General features: G+C 47.6%; 2 protein-coding genes across 9 annotated transcripts in view; one reads left to right on the forward strand and one right to left on the reverse strand.

Annotated features, from left to right (window-relative positions):
- Window positions 1–2,337: 2,337 nt before the first annotated feature.
- Msto1 (misato mitochondrial distribution and morphology regulator 1) lies at window positions 2,338–6,693 on the forward strand. Its single transcript, XM_005080141.4, has 14 exons — window positions 2,338–2,495; window positions 2,588–2,723; window positions 3,235–3,304; window positions 3,424–3,499; window positions 3,875–3,929; window positions 4,032–4,119; window positions 4,270–4,387; window positions 4,462–4,596; window positions 4,689–4,841; window positions 5,124–5,255; window positions 5,493–5,677; window positions 5,877–5,981; window positions 6,059–6,165; window positions 6,421–6,693. The coding sequence occupies exons 1-14, from the start codon at window positions 2,412–2,414 to the stop codon at window positions 6,633–6,635; spliced, it is 1,659 nt and encodes a 552-aa protein (XP_005080198.1). The 5' UTR covers window positions 2,338–2,411; the 3' UTR covers window positions 6,636–6,693.
- Gon4l (gon-4 like) overlaps window positions 6,196–24,547 on the reverse strand; it is a 59,089-nt gene continuing 40,737 nt past the window's right edge. For 6 of the 8 annotated variants that reach the window (XM_040752432.1, XM_040752434.1, XM_040752435.1 and 3 more), the window contains 13 exons: window positions 22,609–22,725; window positions 20,629–22,350; window positions 19,126–19,381; window positions 18,378–18,562; window positions 16,542–16,739; window positions 14,665–14,808; window positions 13,256–13,399; window positions 13,052–13,171; window positions 11,361–11,471; window positions 9,077–9,287; window positions 7,873–8,473; window positions 7,694–7,796; window positions 6,196–7,116 (listed from right to left, as the gene is read on the reverse strand). In XM_040752432.1, coding sequence (XP_040608366.1) covers window positions 6,967–7,116; window positions 7,694–7,796; window positions 7,873–8,473; window positions 9,077–9,287; window positions 11,361–11,471; window positions 13,052–13,171; window positions 13,256–13,399; window positions 14,665–14,808; window positions 16,542–16,739; window positions 18,378–18,562; window positions 19,126–19,381; window positions 20,629–22,350; window positions 22,609–22,725 — 4,062 coding nt within the window. In that variant the 3' untranslated portion in view covers window positions 6,196–6,966. The remainder of the gene's footprint in view (window positions 7,117–7,693; window positions 7,797–7,872; window positions 8,474–9,076; window positions 9,288–11,360; window positions 11,472–13,051; window positions 13,172–13,255; window positions 13,400–14,664; window positions 14,809–16,541; window positions 16,740–18,377; window positions 18,563–19,125; window positions 19,382–20,628; window positions 22,351–22,608; window positions 22,726–24,547) is intronic. The other 2 variants (XM_040752438.1, XM_040752433.1) reach the window with 1 other exon arrangement.

Here is a 24,547-nt window from a genome sequence, read left to right on the forward strand (position 1 = left end):
TAAAATTCTGTTTTCATTATATATATATGAGCAGTATACATGCTACATGCATGGGGTATCATGCATGGATATGGATATCAGAAGAGGGTGTTGAATCCCCTAAGACTGGAATTATGGATCCATGTGAGTACTTAGATCAAGTCTGGGTCCTCTGTAAGAGCAACGAGTGTGCTGAACAACTGAGCCATCTCTCCAGCTCCAACAAATCAATGGAGCTTTCTATGGCCTCCACTGAAAGAGGGACAGATCATCTGTGAGTTGGAAGCCAGCCTGGCCTATGTAGATTTCAGATAGTCTTTTAAATAAAAGTTAAAAGTCCTTCATTGGTAGAAATTCCTATCCTTTTCCTCCATGTGCTGGGACCAGCCTCCTTCACAAACTTCCCATCTTACTGATTAGGAGGCAAAGACTTATGTAAGGGGCATTCTTTCTCAGGTCATGGGGGCTGAGTCCTACAGTAGGTTAGTTTCAGTTTCAAGTTGACAAGCAGGCACCCACCACCAGTTAGAGGACAGAGGAGCCTGGTGCCTCCTGCTTGTCTGTAAGTGATGAACTTTAAGTTCACTATAGCCATCTATTTCTGGCAGAATCCTACTTTGTTTTGGAAATATTTTCAGAGTCACAAAGAAACAGAGAACCACTCAAGACAAAATTTGTTTTATCGAAGCCGGGCGTTGGTGGCGCACGCCTTTAATCCTAGCACTCGGGAGGCAGAGGCAGGTGGATCTCTGTGAGTTCGAGGCCAGCCTGGTCTACAAATCGAGTTCCAGGACAGCTTCCAAGATAATACAGAGAAACCCTGTCTCGAAAAACCAAAAAAATTTTTTTTTGTTTTATCGAGTTTGAAATAAAAGAATAAAAGATGGTTATTCAACATTTCTAACATGTACAAGAATGGAGTAGTAGATGTTCCTAGAAAAGGAATTCTCACTACAACCACAAATAAAAGTGTCAATATGAATAAAATAAACGGGCCCAGGCAGATGACTCAAAGGTAGGAGGTGCTTGCTGACAAGCCTGAAGACCAGAGTTTGAACCTGAAGACCCATGGGGTTATACAGAACCAACTCCCACAGCAAAGTATCATGCACATATCCCACACGCAAATATTGAAAACTTTACCCCAAAGAATAAAAATAAATGGCATAGTCATAAAAAACAAAATGCTGCCCAATGGGTATTTTCTTATCATTTATTTAACTTTCTGTGCATTGGTGTGAAGATGTCAAATCCCCTGGAACTGGAGTTACAGACAGCTGTGAGCTGCCATGTGGGTGCTGGGAACTGAACCTGGGTCCTCTGGAAGAACAGCCAGTGCTCTTAATCACTGAGCCATTTCTCCAGCCCTAAATAGGTATTTTCTATACAATTACTAGCAATGGATTTATGTCCAGAAATGTACTGCCTTAAATACCAGACAGCCGGGGGAGGTGGGGTGGGGGAGAGCAAGACATTCCAGACTACTAACTTGTTTTGTTTAACCCGGCAGTGGCGCACGCCTTTAATCCCAGCACTGAGGAGGCAGGGGCAGGTGGATCTGTGTGAGTTCGAGGTCAGTCTGGTCTACAGAGTGAGTTCCAGGATAACCAGGGATGTTACACAGATAAACCGTGTGTTGGAAAAAAAATATTTATTTTGAACATTAGACATGGTCTCACGTAGCCCAAGTTGGCCTTCAGCTCGATATAGAGCTAAGGATTGAACTGGTCTCCCTCCATATCCAAGAACAGGAATTACAGGTTTGTGCTAACATAGGAGGCTTGGAAAACCTTTGCAAACTGGATATCCAAAACAGCTTATAAATACGTAAAAGAATGTCCCCAGCCTTATTGGTGGCACACGCCTTTATTTCCAGCATTCTGGAAGCAGAGGCCAGCCTGGGGTTAGTTACAGTGAGCCTTTCTGTAGCCCAAATAGCAAATCAGATTTAAAAGAAAATAAAAATAGCACAGAAGTGCAAAGGGGACTACAATCTTTTCCATAACGTAACAGAAGCCAATAGATGACCCAGAGTCCAGCCCATTAGGTTAGCCAGACTGGGACCTTCCGGATGGGAGGAGGAAGTGAGGGGAGGATTCCGAGGAGCGTCCAGTTCCTCGTCAGGTTTTCTTCTCCTGGGAATTATTAGCTAGGCGAGAGAGGCATCTGCGAAAAGAGTGATAGGAACAGGTGAGAGAATCTTCCATGACCACGCCCACAGCAGGCGGCATCCGAAGCGCAGAGCTGCCTGACGCCAGCAAGGAAGAAGCAGCTTCCGGCAAGCCCAGGAGAGGAAGAGGCGGGGCGTGAGAAGCGCCTGGGAGACTAACGAATCCTGTAGCCAACGGGAAAGCACGTGCTTAAGAGCCAATAGGGCGCAGGCCCCGCCCCCGGGGCACGGAGGCCGTGGAGTGCCGTGGAGTGGCGGTGCTATGGCGGGCGGTGCCCGCGAGGTGCTCACGCTGCAGTTGGGACATTTCGCGGGTTTCGTCGGGGCGCACTGGTGGAACCAGCAGGTCAGGCCCCTGGTGGCAGCCCGGCGCTCCCCGTGGGAGGTACGTGGCCCTGCCCCCCCTTCCCACTCCGCTCAGTCCTCTGCACCCTGCAGGATGCTGCGCTGGGACGGATGGCCGAGGGCGAAGAGTCGCCGGGGGAACTGTGCCCCGACGTCTTGTACCGAACCGGCCGGACGTTGCATGGCCAGGAAACCTATACGCCGCGACTCATCGTCATGGATCTGAAAGGTGAGGTGGTGGCGGAGCTCAGCCAAGTTTCCCCGTTTTGCTGGTGAGGCCCTATCTTAGTTCACTTCAGATCCACACTGCAGACAAACCCCGGGGATGCTGGAAGGCCAGGCTCTTCAACTCAAGAGCTGGCTCTGGAATGGGCAGTATACTGTTAAGCTACTGCACTCAACACAGAATCACAGCTATTGACAGAAAGACAAGAGCCGAGATTCCCCATCCCATCTAACGTATAACCAAGTATGCTTCTACAAGCCAAGAGCAATCAGTGCTCGGCGCGGTTGGGCGCGCCTTTAAACCCAGCAGAGGCAGGTAGATCTCTGCGTTCAGGACCCACCTGGTCTACACAGTTGTAAACCATTGAGGGACACGTAGGAGACCTCATCTCAAAAGCAAAACAAGAAGTTTTGCCATGTGCCAGAGACACTGCCACAACCCACTGATCAAATTAGTCTGAGGGAGGGAGATTATTTGTCCTCTAGGCTTTGACCTTGTCTTTCATTCTGTGCAGGCAGTCTGAATTCACTAAAGGAAGAAGGTGGCCTCTACAAGGACCGACAGCTAGACACTGCAATAGCATGGTGTGTCTGATGTGTGCCGGGGCAGGGGGGTGAGGAGGGTGGGGGTGCAGTCCAGTGTATTCTCATAGAAGGCTGGAGAGATCGGAGGGATACTCTGTTTAATCTCTATTCTTTTTCAGGCAAGGGAAGCTCACCACACACAGAGAAGAAGCTTACCCAGAGAACCCTAACCTCCAGGACCTTCTGAGTGCAGAGGTGACAGGCTCTGCCCCAAACCTTCAAACACGCCAACTAGCTGCGTGGAGCAGAAAATTGCGATGCTAGTCACTGTAAATACCTTTTTGGAAAAAGCACCTTTGGCTCTAAACTGGCAGGAAGGAGTCTTACTCTGGCTCAGAGGTTAAGAGTCCTAGCTGTTTTTCCAGAGTTCCTAATGCCTCCATTTGGCAGCTCACAACAGCCTGTAACCAGCTCCTGGGGATATCATGCCCTCTTTTAGCTTTGGGCATCTCGTGCATGTGGTACATATAAACTCACATGGGCACACACATATATACACATACGTATGTAGAGATAACCCACGGCTGAGAACTAACTAGAACTGAATGTCAGTTTTCTCTCCCCTCCCAGGGAGTGCTGAGTACTGATGGTGTCTGGAAGGCCAAACCTATCCAAAATGGCAAAGGTGAGGTAGCCCTTGCTTCTGGAGACTGAACAGAGCAGGGACGGGGATGGTGCTGTCCACCAGTCATCCCTGGTACAACTCCACAACCACTTATCCCCACAGAGAACAGCGTCAGAGTCTGGTCAGACTTCCTCAGAGTGCACCTACACCCGCGGAGCATCTGTGTGATTCAGAAGTACAACCATGATGGGTATGGGGACTCCAGAGGCTGTGAGGCAAAGCTTGGGTCCCACCAACACGCTGGATAAGGCTGGGGCCTGTCTCGCCTGCCCTCCTCCAAAACAGCAGACTGGGGAGTTGAAGACAGGGTTTGAGTCTTTCTCATGGTGATTTTTGGTAGGGAAACAGGTCGGCTGGAGGCTTTTGGCCAAGGGGAGAGTGTGCTGAAGGAACCCAGGTACCTGGAGGAGCTGGAGGACAGACTGCATTTCTATGTGGAAGAATGTGACTACTTGCAGGTAGCTGTGACAAGGGGGTGCTGGGTAGAAGCGTCCATCGTGCAGTCTACTTCTGCTGCCCTTCCTCTCTCCAGGGCTTCCAGATCCTGTGTGACCTACACGATGGCTTCTCCGGAGTAGGTGCTAAAACTGCAGAGTTACTACAAGATGAGTATTCAGGCCGGGGAGTAATATCATGGGGTCTGCTCCCTGGTCCCTACAATCTTGGGGTGAGTGGAAACCAAGAAAAGCAGCAGAGTTGGTGGGAAGGAGAGGACCCCACTGAGGAATGTGGAGTAAGCCATTCTCATTTTTTTTCCAGGAGCCCCAGAAAAACATCTATCGTCTCCTAAACACAGCGTTTGGTCTGGTGCACCTGACTGGGTACAGCTCTTTTGTCTGTCCCTTATCCCTGGGAGGCAACCTGGGCCTGCGACCCAAGCCACCTGTCAACTTCCCCCACCTACATTATGACGTAAGGCTCAGAGCTCTATCTTCTGTGGCTCCGATTGTCGTCCCCCACCCCTCCCTCTTGTCTGTGTGTGGTGTGTGTTGCTGGGGACTGAACCTACGACACAGCACATACTTGGGAAGCACTTTAACATCTAGTTAGGTTCCCAGCCTGAAGGTGACCTCTCAGCATTTTGTCTAGTCAGCCTCAGGACAAAGACCGCAACCCATGCTCTTATGCTCTTAACGCTGTCCCCCACATGCTTCCTCACCTGAAGGACCGCATTCCTCCTGTCCCATCTGACAGGCCACTCTGCCCTTCCACTGTGGCGCCATCCTGGCTACAGCCCTGGACACAGTCACCGCTCCCTATCGCCTGCGCTCCTCCATGGTTCCCATGGCTCATTTGGCTCATCTGCTAAGTTTCTCTGGGAAAAAGGTAAGAAGCTTTAGAGGGCCAGACAGTGGTGGTAACCCCAGCACTTGGGAGGCAAGGGCAGGTAGATCTCTGTGGATTTGAAGCCAGCCTGGCCTATAGAGCAAGTTCCAGGACAGCCAGGGCTACACAGAAATAAAAAACCTGTCTGTCTTGAAAAACAAACAAAACCAGGAAGCTTTAGAGGGCTGGGCCAGAGCTGAGGAAAAGCTCTGTAACCTCATACCTTCTGGTCTCTAGGTGGTGACAGCAGAGGCAATTATCCCCTTCCCACTGGTTCCAGGCCAGTCCCTTCCTGATACCCTAGTGCAGCTTGGAGGAGCCACGCCATGGACCCCACTGTCTGCTTGTGGGGACTCTGCTGGGAGTCGATGCTTCGCCCAGTCAGTGGTGCTGAGGGGTGTAGAAAAAGCGAGGCACACCAGGTAAACCTGGGCTCTTAGAGGCCCTCGTAGAACCTGCCCGTGACTTTGTCTCCCTAATGTCTAGGCTTCTTCCTACCATCACTGCCCCCCCCAAAAAAAAGCTCTGGATTGATTCAGTTGATGGTCCAAGAATGTAAGAATTCTTAGCTTCCATTCATGCAGCCAAAGAGTAAATGTGGGTTTGGCTTTGTTCTGTCAGTGAGCTCAACCCAGGGACACCCTTGCCTTCTGCTCTCCATGCATGTGCCTCTGGAGAAGAAGTCTTGGCTCAGTACTTACAACACGAGCATCCTAGAGTCTTAAGGTCAGTATAGCACCTGCCCTTTCCTTGGCTGCCAGCAGCCTGTGCCTCCCTGCTGAGTCACCATTCTCTGCCTGCAGCTCATCACATCTGCTGCAGACCCCCTGCAGAGTGGCTCCTCCTTACCCACACCTCTTCTCAAGCTGCAGTAACAAGGGGATGGCCCTGGACAGTCCCAAGTGTGCAGGTAGGACATGAAGAAAATTAACACTTCAGCCACATAGGAGCAGTTTTACTCTTTCTCTTGAATTAAAAGTGCTCAAGAAAAGAAGTTCACAGTTGAGCATTCCTCTACAGGACTACAGGCTCCTGGGGTACTGACACACTGGGGACACAGACACTTTCCTGCTGAACTTCAGTCATTCCGCCAAGTCCCAGACGTGCTGCTCCGTACAGGAGTCCCAGAGCAGACCCCAGCCCACTCTTTTCTGTCCCTCTGCAGCAGTGCAAAGCATCCCCGTGTTTGGGGCCTTGCGCTCGTCTTCATCCTTGCACCAGACCCTGGGAGACTTGGCTGAAGAGCTCAACAGACTTGACCTGCGGCGCTGGGCCAGCTTCATGGACGCTGGGGTGGAGCAGGATGACATGGAGGAGCTGCTGCAAGACTTACGCAGCCTGGCCCAGTGTTACCAGGAGGGTGACAGCCTTTCAAACTGAAGTTGCAGGGAAGGGTACTGGGGAAATAATTTATAATAAAAGCTGCCAGGTGCGGGAACCCAGTGTGTTGGGACCTGCTACTTGACATAGGCATTTGTACATTTAAAAACACTGAGATCACCATCTCCTTCGATGCTATTTACAGATTGGGTTTGTAAGGTCTTCACTGAAGTCCCTGAGAGCGACAGAGGCCACACAGCCATCTTCAGGCTGACTCTGTCCTTAGCTCTACAGAAGGAGCTCAAGGTCTCTCATAAGTGAAGTACAACCACCCTTGTACAGATGGCTGTTGGGTTAGTCCTGGCAGATGACACCGTTCCTTCCCAGGGTCTCACTCATCCAGCTCTTCTTCAGACAGCAAGTCCCCATGGTCAGAGAGCTGGTCTGTATTGCTGGTGCTGGTGGCGTCATCCTCATCCTCAGAGCTGGCCTCACAGGCTGTGTGGAAGAGCTGCATGAGCTCTCGGAAACGGTGGGAAACCTAGTGAAGGAAAAGGGTTGTGCTCACGGTTCTAGTTTGCTTATGATGAACTGGGCTCCCACTTACTACACAGAGTAAGACCAAAGGTCGTATCTTCTGTACAGACAGGATAATGCCGCAGACAGAGCAGTGTTCCTAGTAACAAAACTAGAACTTTTTTTTTGTTGCCAGACTTGGTGATACATACCTTTAATTCTAGCAATGTGGAGGCAGACACAAGATGGATCCCTGAATTGAAGGACAGCTAGGGACATAGTGAAATCCTGCCCTTGCTCCCCCCAAAAAAAGAAAGAAAAAACTACCACCCTGACAGGTCAAGCCTTTTTTCAGGCCAACCCTTATAATAACCATCTACTGCCATTAAAGTTCTTAAAAGCCAGGCGGTGGTGGTACGCGCATTTTAATCCCAACACTTGGGAGGCAGGGGCAGCCTGGTCTACAGAGTAAGTTCCAGGACAGCTAGAGCTGTTACATAGAGAAGCTTTGTCTCAAAAGAAAAAAAAGTTCTCCTGACTGTAAACGCCATTGGTCCCATCCTCCTGCCTCAGTTCCCATCATATTTCCCTTCCCGCCTCACCTCAAGAGGGGTCTTATTTCCCAGCTGCTGAGAGATGATGCTGAAGGTGTGGGGCTGAGCCCCCTGCTCCTGGCACATGGTGAGAATCACTCGATCGGCTTCCCTGGAACCCAGGCAGCGTGGTTAGCCCAGGCCATGCTTAGATGTGTGCCACCCTGCACACAGCTGTCGCTACCTACCTTGTCCACAGCACCACCTTCTCCCCGGTGGAGCTGACCTTGCTGTTGTTGGCGCAGACTGTCGCTTCCGAGACTTTTGGAAGCGCCCCCTCTGGCCCCTTGCCTTGTGTTCCTCTATCTTCAGCCAAGGTCCCTCTGGCAGCTCTGGGAGGAATCTCTGAGGCATCAACTCCTGATGAAGTTCCACAGACAGGGGTCATCACAGGCGTTGTCTTTGCCTCCACTCTGCTCTCGAGTAGCCGGCTTTGAGAACCTGCTTTCCCATACACGTGTCTCTTTCCTGTGTCGCTGGTCCTTGAGGACACAGGACTTGGGAGAGAAGCAGGGACCTCCACAAAGCCTGGCAGTTTCTCAGTCTCTGATGCGTCTGAATTAGCAGCAGCCTTTTGGTCCCCCCCTTTTTCAGGAAGTATGGTGAGTGGATCAAGGCAAGAGACAACTTCAGGCCCATCCTGGTCTCTCCTGGCAGAGCAGAGTACAACTCCAGTCTGAGGAGGGAGTCGAGGGGTCTCTGGTGAGGAGAGTGTGCATCCCTCCAAGGGCTGTTCCATGACGGTCACTTCTGAAGAGCACAGCAGAGCACTCCGTACTGTTGACCCTGCTTAGGAGGAATATGGGGCCAGAGTATGCAATGGAGTCACTCAGCAAAGAAGGGCATGGCTGTTGTGCTAGAATGTTAGTAGGGAGGGTACACACCTACGAGAAGATTTCGGGAATCTGCTTTGTTTTTTAAGATTTTTTAAAAAATTTTATGTATGAGTGCTCTATCTGCATGTGCACCTTTATGCCAGAAGAGAGCATTAGATCCCACTATAGATGGTCTGAGCCACCAAGTAGTTGCTAAGAATCGAACACAGGGCCTCTGGAAGAGCAGCCATCTCCCTAGCCTCTGTTTTATTGTTATTTTTGAGACATGGTCTAACTATTTAGCCCTGGTTAGCCTGGATCTCACTCTGAAGAACGAGCTGGCCTGGAACTCACAAGAGATACCTGCCTCTGCCTCCTGAGTACTGGGGTTAAAGGTATGTGCCACCACTGCCCACCTTTGTAAGTGTCTTAACTGTGTGAGAGAAATGAATGGAAGAGGAATTGCCATGGTCTGTCATGCCCATCCCTGGAAAGGTCTTTTAGCCAGGCTCATCAAGTGTCCTGCAGTGTAAGAAAATGAGACTTAGAAAGAAGCAGGGAAAGTCAGGTTACTCACCTGGAATGGGTGCCTCTCCCTTTCTGGTGCTCCTGCCAGTCCTACTCGGGGTTGCCTCAATGTTCTCCTGCTCCTCCAGGGCTTCCTCTTCCAACATGTTCTTGCTGTGTCCTGCTTCCTTATTTCCAGGCATAGAACTGGCCTCTTGGAGGGGGCTACTGCCCACCAACTCAAGGGACTCCTTGCTCTTGTAAGATTTGCTGTCACAGACCTGCAAGGGTGACTCTACGTTAAAAATGTCCTGACCTTACCATATCTCAAGCCCCTCCAAGGTAAGACCTGTGTTGCTACTCAGCAAGACAGCCAACATGCTTCAAGGTACCTAGGACTCCTCCATTTCTAACAAGGACTGCATGTGTGCTGCCAACCAACTCACTCTGGAGAAAAGTTGTCTTCAGTCTATTTTGCTCATAGGTTTATTTGATGTACAGAAAAGAACCCCTAAGTACCCAGCACAAACTACAGAGAAAGGTCCATAGACAGCAATAAATCTATGAGGAAACACTTCCTTTTTCCAGAAGCATTACTCAAGGGATTGGATTTTATTTTATCTAGGTTTTTCTGAAGATTTTTGGTTTCACTTTATGCATATAGTATGACTGATTATGTGCTGTGTGTGTGCACCATGTGCCTGCAGTGCTGACAGGCTAGAAGGCAATGGATGCCCTGGAGCTGGGGTAACAGACAGTTAGAGCTGCCATGTAGGTGCGGGGGATAAAATGCCAGAACCCCTGGGAGATCAACCGGGTTCTTAACTGTTGAGCCATCTCTCCAGCCACTACTGTTTTTGAGAAAGGGTCTCCAGGTAGCCCTGGCTGCTTAGAACATGCTATACAGGGTCACATTTTCCAGCTTCCTGTCTCTGCCTATAAAGTGCTAAGATTACAGGTGTGGACCACCGTGTTCAAATAAAAGATTCTCTTTAAAAGGAAAATGTAAGTTTATGGGGCTAAGAGCCTGGCTGCTTTTCCAGAGGTTCAATTCTCAGCACCCACATGGGAGCTCACAACTCTCTGTGGCTGCAGTTCCAGGAAGTTCAACACCCTCACAGGCATAATGCAGGCAAAACGCCAATGCACATAAAATGAAAAGAAAAATAATTTAAAAAGCAAATGCAACTGTAATGCTAGCACTTATGTAGTGCAGGCAGGAGTTCAAAGTAATCCATCGGACATTCATGGTGAATTTGAGGCAAGAAAAGGCTACAAAAGACCTTATCTCAAAATACAAAACCAACTATTCCCACATGAGAAACAATAAAGAAATATCTAGGCCAGGCAGTCGTAGTGCACACCTTTAATTCTAGCACTTGGGAAGCAGAGACAGGCAGATCTCTGGGAGTTCAAGGCTGGCTTGGTCTACTGAGAGTTCCAGGACAACCTCTAAAGCTACAGAGAAACCCTGTATCAAAAAACAAATCTAGCTGGGTGTTGGTGGTGCATGCCATTAATCCCAGCACTAGGAACGCAGAGGAACTCTGTGAGTCCAAGGCCAGCCTGGTCTACAGAGCGAGTTCCAGGACTGCCTCCAAAACAATACAGAGAAACCCTGTTTCGGGAACCGGAAAAAAAAAAAAATTAAAGCTGGAGATGTTCACTTGATAGAGTGCTTGCCTACCATACAAGGTGCCCTGGAATTGATCATAGCACCATTTAAAACTGACTACTGTAATGCATGCCAGTAGTCCCAACACTCAGAATGCAGGGACAGGAGGATGGTGGGTGTGAGGTCAACCTGGGCTACATAACAAACCACCATCTGAAGACAAAGCAACAAAAGCAAAATCCACCTGACAGTTCTTTCCTAGTTTTAATGTGAGAGAGGGTGTTGTATGTCCACACTGTGTAACTGAGGGTGTTCTATGTCCATGCTGGCTTCACACCCGCTGTGTAACGGAGTAATCTTGAGCTTCTGCTCGTCCTGCTCCCACCTCTTCAGTACCAGGCTCACAGGCCAGGTACCTGCTTCTGTTTGGGATTTGCAGAAGGGTCCATTTGTTTTGCATATGTACGCATGTATATATACTGCATATACTCTGATGCGTGTGATCACTTTCGAAGTTCAAAAGCACATAAATCTGTAGTAGCAGAACAGCATCTAATCAGGCACGTTGGCACATACCTTTAGAGGCAGAGGGAGGATTTCCTTGAGTTTGAGGCCATCTCCATAGTGAGTTCCAAGACAGCCTGGGCTATGTACAAAAACAACAAAACAAACAACACACCTGACCAGTATCTGCACAGTATGGCCTGGGCAGTCCCATCACACCAGGCACCTTCCCCACCTTGCTGCTGCAGTGACAATTTCTCCTCTTGCTTTTCTTCAGCTTGGAATCAGGACCTCCCTCGTGGCAGGAACAGGAACAGTATCTGGCCGCTTCAGGCCATTCAGTCTCCTACAAGATACCCCAGCTTGATTAGCTGCCAAGTGTTTTTAGAACCAAGAAACAGAGCTGAGTTGTAAAGATGCCTGTCCCATCTCATCATCACCCTGGGGTCACTGACCCAGTCTTGACCTCAGCCTGTCATGAATCCTGACAGACTCCAAAGAAAGCAGCATCCCAGCAGCCCACAAGCCTGGGATAGGCTTAAGTCAAACAGATTTTTGAGGAAATGTGCTGGAGAACAACCAAAGTGAGATCCAGTTTCCCGACTTTCTGTGTGCTCTCTAAATGGCTTTGTATAGTGACTTCACTCAATAAAGCCAAGACACTTTAATCCCAACACTCGGGAGGCAGAGGCAGGTGCATCTTGGAGTTCAAGGTCAGCCTAGTCTATAGAGTTTCAGGACAGCCAGGGCGACACAAAGAAACCCTGTCTTTATATAAAAAAAAAAAAAAAAGCCATAAAAACAACAAACAGATGACCACGTGGGCTAGCGAGAGGCTTAGTGGATAAAGGAACCTGTTGCCAGACCTGAGGACCCGAGCTTGATCCCTGGTACCCAAATGGTAGAAGGAGAAAACCAATACTAACGAATTGCCCTCTGACCTTCACAAATGTTCCATGGCATGTGTGTAGTCCTCCCACACACAAAGTAAATATTTCTTTGGGTCTCTGTAGGCACCTGCACTCACATGGACATGTTCCTACACACACATTTTTCATTTGTTTTTTTTTTTTTTTTTTTTTTTTGAGACAGGGTTTCCCTGTGTAGCTTTGGAGGCTGTCCTGGAACTCACTTTGTAGACCAGGCTGGCCTCGAACTCACAGAGATCCACCTGCCTCTGCCTCTCGAGTGCTGGGATTAAAGGCGTGCGCCACCACCACCCGGTCCACAATTTTCTTTAAGACTACTACACCTATAGTTTTTACTATATGCTTAGATGTGCACACAGGCTCGTCACACCATGTGAATGGAGGTCAGAGAACAGCCTGACCAAACTCTAGTCATCAGGCTTGGGGCCAAGCACCTTTACCTACTGACCATCTTAGCCCAAGGCTCTTTCTGGTACTCCATTAGCTTCTCTCTGCACTTCAGTCATATAAATAAAAATTTTAGCGGGATTACTATGAAAATTACATGAGCTAATTAGTAATCTACCTGCTGCCACACAGTAACACAACTGCCATGGTTACCATTCAAAGAGTCTATTTTCCTTCCATGGGCAAAACTGAAACAAAGGTAAGAAAAAGGGCAGCTCTGAGCTAGGGAGAAAAGCATAAAGTACTCTCTGTTTTCTTTGGTTCTGTTCCCTTTCTGTTTTGAAATAGGTTTTCAACATGCAGCCTAGGCCATCTTTGAACTTGCAGCAATACCCCTGCCTTAGCTCTAAGTGTTGCAATTACAAGTATACGGCATCAAGCATGGCTATGGTTCCTTCTAGTGAAGTCTCAGGGGTTCTCCACAGCAGCCTCACCTTTAGTTTGTTCCCCATGAGCATCTCAAATCCTAAAAAACTGTGAGCTCTCCTATACATACCATGGATATGTGCAAAGTTTAATTCAAGGCACAATTTCCCAAAAGCACGTATACCTTATCGTGATTCTGGACCCCAATCTCTTTTCTCTTCTTGCTCTTTGAGGCTGTGGACACCTTGGCAGGCTCCTCTTCCTCTTCCACATCTGGGAGGATCACTTCTTCAAAGCCGTCAAACTAAACAAGAATTAGTGGCACTAAGCAGACTGGGCCAATGCTTCACGCAGGAAGCCTTCCCCTTGACAACCTCAGAGCCTGTACCTCATACTCTTTCTCTTCTGTCCAGTTGATCTCTTCAAAGTCACCCAGCCGGCTAGCTGCTGGGCGCAGATGATCAAAAAAGATAGAGAACTCATCCTGTAGGTGGTCATGGCCTTTGAGGAGCTGCCACATCTGTGTCTTGAGCTGAGGAGAGTGTGAAGAAGACATCTGGGAGACCCTTCCTGACTTCTCAAACAGTCCCATATGTAGCCCACAATCTGCCTTCTACACGGAGCCTGGCTTTCTTTAAAATGTACCTTACTTTTAGATTACATGTATTTGTTTGTTTGGTGTGTTTGCATATTTATGTATGTCTGTCTGTCTGTCTGTCTGTGGATATGCACATGCCACAGCACACCTGTGGGAGTCAGCAGAATTAGCTCTTTCCTTTTACCATGTGGATCCCAGCAATGAAAGTCAGGTCTTAAGGCTTGGCAGTAAGTGCACAAAGGCCAGTACATACCTGTGAAAGTTAGAGTCAATTATCATATTAGTCCCAGGGATTGAATTTAGGTCCTCAGGTGTGTGATATTTTGATAGCATTCTGAGGCTGCAAGACTGACAATAAATTTGTTTTGAATCACAGGACAGAGCTAGCTACTAGCTGACCAAAATTAACCATAGAGGTTTTGGAGCACTGAGGACAGACAAACGGGACGTAGTAGGTCAGGGCTTAGAGAAGAACTCAGCCTTTTTGGATGGAGGAAGGAGAGAGGTCACTGGACACGTCTCTGTCACGTCTCTAGTCATTCAGGTATTTACCCTGATATCTGACTCTTATTTATTTATTATATATACAGTGTTCTGCCTACATGTATACCTACAGGCAAGAAGAGGGCACCAGATCTCATTTCATATGGTTGTAAGTCACTATGTGGTTGCTGGGAATTGAACTCAGAACCTATGGAAAACATTAGGCCGAGAGAGAAATGACAATAAAAAGGAACCATCGATGCTGGAGAGATGTTCAGTGGTTAAGCGCACCGGCTGCTCTTCCAAAGTATCCGGGCTCAATTCCAGCATCCACATAGTAGTTCACAAATGTCTGTAACTCCAGTCCCAGGGGCTCTGACACTGTCATACAGACGGACATACATGCAGGCAAAACCCCATTAAATAAATAAATAAATCTTTAAAAAATGAAAAAAGGAAGCAGGACGAGGGAGCTGGAGACAGCTCAGCAGTTAACAATACCCGCTGCTCTTGCAGAGGACCCAAGTTAGGTACCAGCAGCAAAGGGTAGTTCACAACTGTCTGCAATTCAGCTTCCAAGGAATCCAATGCCCTCTTCTAACTTCTACAGGCAGCAGGCCTGCATCTGGTACACATGCACACATGCACATAAAACACCCACACATATAAATATGTCTCAGGGGAAAACCACATAAATAGGAAGCAGGACAGAGTACCTCCATGATGTCCTGAGGAAGACAGTCTGCACAGCCTTGTAGGACCTTGATAATCTTCTGGTGGTGTGTGGGGTTCTCTGCAAAGCATATCTCCAGCTGCCGAAGGAATTTTCGACTCTTTTCAAATGCCTGCTGTTCCTCAAACTACCAGAAGAGAAGGAAGATGAGAAAGAAGTCCCTTCACAGCTGGATCAGAACCAGAAGGCTCAGAGTAGTAAGAACAATGGACCAGAGGCACTTGGTAGGACAGGAATCTATTTAAACCCCAGCACCCCACTGTGGGATCCTGGGAATCTCCAAATGAAGATGTGAGTGAGTGACTCAGTAGATATCTCTGGCATACTAGCAGGAGACTAGACATGATACTCCAAGTTGAAGTTCAAACAGACAAATCAAAGAGATACCTAAATCCCAAGTTGTTTCTTGTTTTATGGATTATGAAATCAGATACTCACAGTTTACACATTATTTTTGCATACATGTTCATTTCATCATCATAATAACGTCAGAAGGAAGGTGGACATTTTACTCAAAATCAATCCACCAGCAAATGAAGATAAATCTATCAGAAAGTTGCGATTATTCCCTTAACTCCTCGTTCTACCAATTGGAACAAGAAGTCTATGGCTACTGCTCCTGCTCTCTCTCTCTCTCTCTCTCTCTCTCTCTCTCTCTCTCTCTCTCTCTCTCTCTCTCTCTCTCTCTCTCTCTCTCTCTCTCTCTCTCTCTCTCTCTCTCTTTCCTCTTCCCCAACTCTCTCTTCCTCTTGAACTCCCCATTTCTTCTTGCCTCTGCTTTCCAAGGACAAGAAGTAGGAGTAAACATGCCCAATGTGCCATTCTTGTCATCTTCAACTTGTTATTTTTACTATTTTCACTTGGAGATTCATTATGTACCCCAGGATCTTGAAAAAGTATGAATTCTAGGCTGGCCATGAACCAGCAGCAATCCTTCTGCCTTAGCTTCCCGAGTGCTGTCTTTTCTACTCTAGTGTTCTGTGCAGCACATGCTTGAAGAATCTATGTCTTTTCCTGACATTCAACAAATATTTAGCAAAAGAAAGAGCTGGGAGAGAGTGGCTCACACCTTTAATCCCAGCACCTGAGAGGCAGAGACAGGAGGATCTCTGTGAGTTCAAGGCTAGCCCAGTCTACATCCTGAGTTCCAGGCCAGTCAAGGCTAAATAGAAAGACTCTGACTAAAAAAAGAAGGGAGGCTTGGAGAAATGGCTCAGAGGTTAAGAACACACTGGCTGCTCTTCCAGAGGTCCTGAGTTCAATACCCAGCAACTACATGATGGCTCACAACCATTCATACATGAGATCTGGTGCCCTCTTCTGGTCTGCAAGAATACATTCAGAGATTACACTGTATACATAATAAATAAATAAATCTTTTTTGTTGTTGTTTTGTTTTGTTTTTTGAGACAGGGTTTCTCTGCATTGTTTTGGAGGCTGTCCTGGAACTCACTCTGTAGACCAGGCTGGCCTCTAACTCACAGAGATCCACCTGCCTCTGCCTCCCGAGTGCTGGGATTCAAGGAATGTGCCACCAACGCCCAGCAAATAAATAAATATTTAAAAAAAAAGGAAGGAAAAAAAATTCAAAAAGGTACTTTTCATCAGTAAGGAGGGAGGGTAGAATGTGACTTACAGAGGTTTCAACTGGTACACAGATAAAACCTTGTAAACAAATGGGAGGATAGAAATTGAAAAGAAAAAAAACCTAAGAAGTCTGTAAAATGGGATGAGGATAGCAAAAAAAAAAAAAAAAAAAAAAAAAAAAATCAGAAAACTGAGATTGTCTTGCTTGACTGTATTCAAGTCCCGTCTGCCTCTGACCAGAGTCTACTGTGCCTTCTTGGTCTGTCTACTTACTAGTCCACAGGACAAGGCCTGTTCAGGAAGCAGGAAGGCAGCAAAGTCCTTCAGGAGCTGAGGCCAGTCTTGGAGTAGGGTTTGCAAGCTTTTGTAGAGATCTACAGCAGTATGCCTCTGAGTACTTGACTCAAATTCATAGATGATCTGAAGAAAATCTTCATACTTGCCAGGAACATGCTGGAGAGCTTCTCTTACCTACATACGAGATTTCCAAAAGTCAATATCCATTGTTTGGGCCTCTAAAACAAGCAAGGTCCCACGAGAAAGAGTCATGTTCACAGTTCTAAGATTATCCTTCAGAGTCAGGCGTTGTTGGCGCACGCCTTGAATCCCAGCACTCGAGAGGCGGAGGCAGGCAGGTCTCTGTGAGTTCGAGGCCAGCCTGGTCTACAAAGTGCATCCCAGGACAGCCTCCAAAGCAATACAGAGAAACCCTGTCTCGGGAAACCACGAAAAAAAAAAAAAAAAAAAAGATTATCGTTCAGAGGCCCTCCCCTGACCTGGGGCTAACAAAGGACACAGAATAAGCAGCAAAGCACACTTCCTTTTTTCTTAGGGGCAATCAGACAATTTTTTTAAAAACTGGAACCACAATACTACGGAGTGCTAAGCTTGTCTTCCTTTTTTTTTTTTTTTTTTTTTTTTTTGGTTTTACGAGACAAGGTTTATCTATATTGTTTTATAGAGGCTGTCGGTCCAGCCTGGCCTCGAACTCACAGAGATCCGCCTGCCTCTGCCTCCTGATTGCTGGGATTAAAGGCATGCACCACCACCGCCAGGCAAGCTTGTCTTCCTGATATGGATTTTTTACTTTGTTTTTTGTTTTTCGAGACAGGGTTTAATCTGTGGCTTTGGAGCCTATTCTGGCACTTGCTCTGTAGAACAGGCTGGCTTCAAACTCCCAAAGATCCACCGGCCTCAGTCTCCCAAGTGCCAGGATTAAAGGCATGCGTCACCAACACCCAGCTGTATATGGATTCTAATACATGTCATACCAACTTACATAATACTTCAACTTAGAATGTTAATAAAATAACAAGTTACATAATACCGCAACTTAGAATGTTAATAACAGCAGATAAGGCCGGGCGGTGGTGGTGCACGCCTTTAATCCCAGCACTCGGGAGGCAGAGGCAAGTGGATCTCTGTGAGTTCGAGGCCAGCCTGGTCTACAGAGTGAGTTCCAGGACAGCCTCCAAAACAATACAGAGAAACCCTGTCTTGAAAAACCAAAAAAAACAAAAACAAAAAACAAAACAAAAACAAAAAAAAATTACAGCAGATAATAAATAGTAGTAGTAGTAGTAGTAGTAGTAGTAGTAGTAGTAGTAGTATGCTGATCACTCCAAGTACCTCATTTTGCTTGGTTATTAACTGATAAGGAGGCTACACATGGTACCAAGAGACCAAAGTACATTCCCCTGAGACCAGCTCTCCAGGCTGCATACAACTACAATTCTTTTCACTAACTGCTCATTAAAGGTCCTGGATCAGACCAATCTGTGAAGTCACAACTTGGCACTGTCACCATTCTCCTGATCCCTGGATGAAAGAGAGATAGGACAAAGATGGAGGCACTAAAAGCCATCCAAATATGGCTGAACTCGGTCTCCTTGTTGGAGAATTCTGCGGCAACTTCCATGAATTAAGGCAGACATGGAGCACACAGAAAAAAACGTTGGTTTTGGTTGTACTGGGTCTGCTTTGTCTATGATAGACAAGCACGTTACTTCTGAGGTATCTCCTTAGTCAGGCATTTCCCTATTAAAATATTCCTCCAAAGTAGCAGCAGCCACATGCATAGACACGAGTAACAGAAGCTGTGTTGCCTACCCTGGTGAGGTAAGCCTGTGCAAAGGCCAGGTCCTTCTGCTCCCTGAGTGGGTCCCGGTCCAGGATGTCTTCATCATACAGCAACAACAACTTGGAGGTGTCCTTGCTGGCCCGAGCCCGACTTCCCCGTTTGTTCCGAGCTCGATGACTGTTTCGGCCTCTGCCAGCAGCTCTGATGATTTGGCCTTGGAGTACATATGAAAAAGATTCTTTCTCAACTTTGTAACTATGCATTCCAACACAAGTGCCACACATCCAATCTCAGCACAACTAGAGAAAGTGGCAGACAACACTACCCAGCCTCCACTGCATACGCACACCCAGTGCCCAACAAGAAGGTCAAACATCACTGGGAGACCAGAAGACACTAAACACCTGCAGCTTGAGAAAAAGACCAATGCTAAAGAGAGGTAGCATAGCAAAAGAACATTGCCTGAGCTATAAAGTAAGATTCTGCCTCAAAAGACAGAAAACTTGAAGGAGTGATCATGATCATCAAACAGCTCATAGCCTCAAACACTCAAGAGGCAAGAAGCACAAATAAGACACAGCAACTTCCTGCAAATGAAGTGTTGATGAGACTCTGACTTTGTGTCTTTTGTTTCTCAAAGGCACTGCCCTAGTCTGTTTGGGGCCAAGACTCCTCCCTGGAGGTTCCAACTGCCCTGTAAGCTGCACACTGTAGACACCGTCCTCTGGACAATGCAGCTAAGGGAAACCTGCACTCCGAGGGGTCCGCTCCACTCACCTGGTGGGGTGATGCTGGTCTCTACTTCTGGAGTAGTCTTGGGTGAGGCCAAGGCAGAAGGGGGCTTCTCAGCAGCGTCTCCAACTGCGTCACCAGTCACTTCTTCCTCTTTCCGCAAGGCTTCCATCCCTTCCGCCTCCTCCTCCTCTTCCTCTTCTGGCTCAGAGTTCTCCTCCTGGGAGTTCTCTTCCTCAGACTCACCCTCCTGACTCATGCTCCTTTCAGAAGCCAGCCAGGTCAGTTTCTCCATTGTTTCCTAAAAGCACCCCAGAGGATGTTCACAAGGGCTCCTAGCAGCTCCCAGAAGGCCCAAGTACAGGGGCAGTGTCAGGAGGACCTATTAAGGCAGGGCCACAACTCTGAGGGTACTGAGGCCAGGATGGGCAGCAGACAGGCCTATGAGAGGCTGCCTGACTTCCTGAAGACAGCTTTCCTCTGCCATGACACACACTCAGGAGCTTTTGAACTTATTCTCTTTCTTAATATTTTATTTTCGGTGAGGGGGAAGATGTCATAGTTCATTTTTGACATCTTTTCTGGATGGTTGGGATTGAAACAAGGTCTTGCACATGTCTGTACCTGATCTGTGCACTACATGACTACAAAGGCATGAAGAGGGCACAGATCCTCTGGAACTGGGGTTACTGTGACTTGTGAGCAGCCAATGGGTGCTGGGACTCAAACTAGGTCCTCTTGAGGAGCACCAAGAATTCTTTTGTTGTACTTGTTTTTGTCTGTTTGTTTTGGGGGTTTTTGAGACAGGGTTTCTCTTGTAGACCTGGCTATACTGGAACTCCCTCTGTAGACCAGGCTGGCCTTGAACTCCTGAGAGCTGGGATTAAAGACCTGCCCTATCACTGGAGGCACAAAAACTGATCTTAACTGTGGAGTCATCTTCTCCCCTTCACATATTATGTTTTAAGCCTACTTATGTCTGTTGGCATGCGATGGGATACACACATACCTAGGCACCCATGGGAGGGGATCAGAGGATAAACTGTACCAATCAGTTCTCTCCTTATACTATGTGACCCCAGGATATGCACAAACGCCGTTAAGGATGGCAAATGGTACATTTTACCTGTGGCCTCCTTGTGTGTTTATTTGGCATTTAAAGAATTAAGGGGTCAGTGACATGGTCAACAGGTACAGACGACTGTTGTCAAGCCTGACGGCCTAACTCAATTCCTGGGACACACATGATGGAAGGAGATGACCACCTCCTCCTGTTCCTCTGACCTCTACACACATAAAATCTCATGCACACACTCACAAATGAAATAACTGTAAAATTGAAAAAAAAAAAACAATGAAATACGCTCAAGTGACTCAAATGAACAATGAAATGAGCTTACCCCAAAGAGAGTGTTCCCGTTCCATGGCACCTGACACAAGCCTCTGCACTACGCTCCATAATACATTCACAAGTCAGATAACCTTATGACTCCCACATTAAAGTAATATCCTAGTGACCCTAACTACTGCAGCTACTCTGGTTCTTACCTGCAGCTCTGGGACAGAAAGCACGGACTCCTCAGAAGCTGACGACAGTTCATCTTCTTCATCTTGGGTGAGGTCATCAAACTCCTCCTCCTCTTCATCCTCAGGTCCGTCTCTCTCTCCTCCAGGGTCTGGTCCTGCCGGGGTCCCCACGCACTTCCCTGGAGGGCTGCTAAGCAGCGGCTCCTGCTCCATGCAGGGTGCAGTGCGTTCAGACAAGCCTTTGCGTGCACCTCCTCTTGTACCCCCCTCCTCAGCCGAGGCTTGGGACACAGAAAGGGATGCAGCTGCTTGAGCCTCCTCTCTCTGCACGACTGCTGCCTTTCCCATCTCTCTAGAACTACTCAGCTTCCCCTGATGGGAGCCACTGTGTAATTCCATAGAGTATTCTTCCTTCACCTTCTCACCAAAGCCCTGCTTAGGGAACCTGCTGCAGATTTCTCCCACACAATCCTCAGCTTCCATCTTGACCATTTCTTCTAAATCTTTCGATGTGGAGTTCAGAGATTCCTGGTGACGCTGAGGAAATGCCCCTAAAGCTAGCCCATCCTGCTCTGTTTTCACAACTGTCCAGGCACAGGTACTTGATTCTGAAGATGCCTCCTGGGTTTCTGTTTTCACAACTGTACAGCCACAGGTACTCGATTCGGAAGATGTCTCTTGACTTTCCGTACCTGATAGAGAATTCCATGGCATAGGCTCCTCTTTGGAGAAGGCAGTAGCACAGAGAGGAGTTAGTCCCTGGGGTTTTAATGTGGAATCAGGGTTTTCAAGACCATCTTTCCCTTCAGTGACATCCAAGTTCACAAGGGCATTATCTTCAGGAATAGAGGGAACAGGAAGTGTCAGAGGATTGCCAGAAACAATTAAGGGTGGAATGGAGGAGGCCACGAGGGGTTGGTTTAACTGACAGGGGAAGGGTGTAGGATTGACGAGGAGCGTGGTGATAGGAATGGTCTGGGGATTTGGGGCCACGGCTGCATTTACAGGCTGGATCACATTACACCCACTGGCGAGGCTTACAACCTTCACTGTGGTGGCAGGGACAGTGAAGATGACAGGTGTGGGGTGGATGATGGGGGCAGGTTTCACACAGGGAGAAACTTTGGCTCCTTTTCTCCTCGTGGGCTTCCGTCTCGAGAACGGCTTTCTAAATTTTGAAGGAGCCAGTGAGGGTAACATGATCTTGGGTGCAGACGAGGAAGGGAGCAGTGACTGAGACTCAGACAGGGGTAAGCTGGTCCTGGCTTCAGGACCAGAAGGCATAGCTGGCAGTGCTGCAGGAGACTCAATACAATCTTCTCTGCTGACCCCCATTGGAGGGAAACCTGGAAGTGTCTGTAGAACAGTGGTTGGCTGGATAAGATGAGGAATCTGAACTACCCTGTTGCCTGGAGGGACATCTGATTGAGTTGGCCAGGTTGCTATTTTCCCCGGGTTGAATGCAGGTTGAACACAGGGGCTGGGTTGGATAAGGAGAGGCTTCTGGACCACCGGTCGCCTCTGTCGCCAAGCCCTCCTGGAGAAACGCTTGGAACCTGGCTTCAATTTGAGTATGACACCCTTGGGGATCAGCAATGGGTATTGAGTTTCACTCCCTAATTCGGGGCTGGCTTTCTCCAAGTGCTGTTCTGTACTGGTCTCTGTGGCTGGGGTCACATTTCCTCCTTCTGCAGCACCTTCAGCTATGTTCCGAAGTTCATCCCGAATGGACTGTAGACTGGCCTACAGGAAACAAGAACACTGTGCTCTAGCGCGTGGCAGAATTTAGGGGAAAGAAAAATTAGCTTTCTGGATTCTAAAGATTAGTGGAAGACAGGGTCAAGATATAGTCCCAAGAAGGGTTTTCCATGCCTCAGTGTTCCAGGAAAAGCATATTCAAGTGTGTAAACTCTTCCTGAATTTACATTAGGAAATTATCATTTAGCTGCTAGGAACTTTTAGAGACTCCTGCCTCACACAGACGTTGAAGGATGGCCAGACCTTCAACCAGAAGGGGAGCCGGTGTTCCTCCTTCTCTATGGGCGGTTTCCACTGATGTGGCTGGATCTCTTCACAGCACCTCACCAGAACTGGCAGCTGTTTGGTCTTCTTATAAAACTAGGCATGAACACACAAATCAAAAGTCATATTCTTTAAGACTGCAAAATGGGCTGGCTGATGGTTTCACATACACATAGAAATATCAGTTATAAATGCTGAATATTTCCGCATTTAAACAAAGTATCCCTGATTAATGAAAATTTCACAAACATTCAGTATTTAAATGCAAATACCCATTCTGATGACCACTAAGATTGTAAACTATCCCAGCCCGTGGGAGGTAGGGGCAGGTCGGATTTCTGTGAGTTCCAGGCCAGCCAGGTCTACAAAGTGAACTCCCTGACAGCCAAAGCTGTTACACACACAAAAAAAGATCCTGTCTAGATTAAAAACACACACACACATACACTCAAAAACTACTTCCTCCAATAACCCTTAGGATGGAATTTGAAATTTCTGTTAGAAAGAAAGGAAGGAAATAATCTTACTAAAGCATGCATTCTGCACAAAGAGCTCAAGTCTCATCTCACGCACAGAGCCCCACCCACTTCTCACACACACAGCTTCACATCATCTCACACAGGGGCTACTTGTAAGCAGTTACAGGTTAAGTGGAAAAGATACTACACACTGAGCACAAGTGTGTAGAGCTGTAATCTCAGGGGGAGAGACAGGAAGAAGAGCAAGAGGAAGACCGAGACAGATTCATTTCCAAAGTAAATGGGTTGGATGTGGTGGAACACACATTTAATCCGAGCACTTGGGAGGCAGAGACAGAGGAATCTCAGTGAGTTCAAGAACAGCCTGATCTACATAGCAAGCTCCAGGACAGCCAGGGCTACACGGAGCGATCCCATCTCAAAAAACAACCGATAAATAAATGCATAATGAAAGGAATAACTAGCAAAGGCAGTTGGCTTGAGCATAAGAAACTGTGTTCACATGGTAAAGGCACAACACAATTTCTCATGTTGTCCTCTGACCTCCAGTGTGTACTATAGCAGGTACATGCCCGTATCAGGTAAATAAGTGTGATCTTAAAAAAGCATATCACTCAACCAATCATTGGGCTGGACAGATAGCTGAACACTTAAAGGTGTTTGCTGCTGTTACCAAAGACCCACATTGGGCAGCTCCTAGCCACCTGTAACTACAGATATCCAGTGTCCTCCTGTGACCCCACAGGCACCTGCACACACATCGTGCACATATGCTCAGGCACACAAATACACATATAAAGCGTCATCTTAAAAACACACACAAACAAAAGAAATTTAAAGTCAATGTGTAGGTAAGGTGAGCTGGGGATGTGGTTTAGTGATTCATGGACTCTTAGCACTGAAGGAGGAGAAGAAGGGATGGAAGGAGGGAGGCAGGGAGGGATGCAGACAGGGAGAGGGAGGCAGGGAGGAAGACAATGACCCACGACTGAGGTTATAAATCAGGTCTAACCCCAAAGCCTCAGGAAGTCATTGGTAAACCTCCTATACCAAGAGGCGGTAAGGACACCACATCCCAAAAACATGCGTTACAAGGAAAAGGGATGAACACTTTCATGAGGAAACCCTAAAGAAGATGTCACCCTTTAAACTACTATGCCTTTTTCTCTCACTTTTCAACTAGGATACTGTTACAGAGCTCTGGAAATCCCAAACTCACAGGAATTCTGGAGTCTGCGTCCCCTGCATGCAGTGACCAGTGCCGCAACAGCACACCTACCTGACCTGACTCCTGAAGAATAAGGGCGTGACCCTGACACAAACGTCTACAGGAAAAGCAGCACTGGAAGCTGCAGAGGTGACTCCGTGGTAAAGGGCAGGTCCTGCTCTTACAGAGGACCCCAGTTCAGTCCGCAGCACACATGCACCCATGTCAGGTG

Source organism: Mesocricetus auratus, unplaced genomic scaffold (assembly GCF_017639785.1).
Source record: "Mesocricetus auratus isolate SY011 unplaced genomic scaffold, BCM_Maur_2.0 Super-Scaffold_100009, whole genome shotgun sequence".
Classification (NCBI taxonomy): Eukaryota; Metazoa; Chordata; class Mammalia; order Rodentia; family Cricetidae; genus Mesocricetus; species Mesocricetus auratus.

Bases quoted from the DNA above. Each gene is read 5' to 3' on its own strand.
- Msto1 (XM_005080141.4), top strand. From the start codon at position 2,412: ATGGCGGGCGGTGCCCGCGAGGTGCTCACGCTGCAGTTGGGACATTTC. The intron at 3,500-3,874 runs GTGACAGGCTCT...CTCCCCTCCCAG, and splicing joins AGGACCTTCTGAGTGCAGAG to GGAGTGCTGAGTACTGATGG. The intron at 4,842-5,123 runs GTAAGGCTCAGA...CCCATCTGACAG, and splicing joins TCCCCCACCTACATTATGAC to GCCACTCTGCCCTTCCACTG.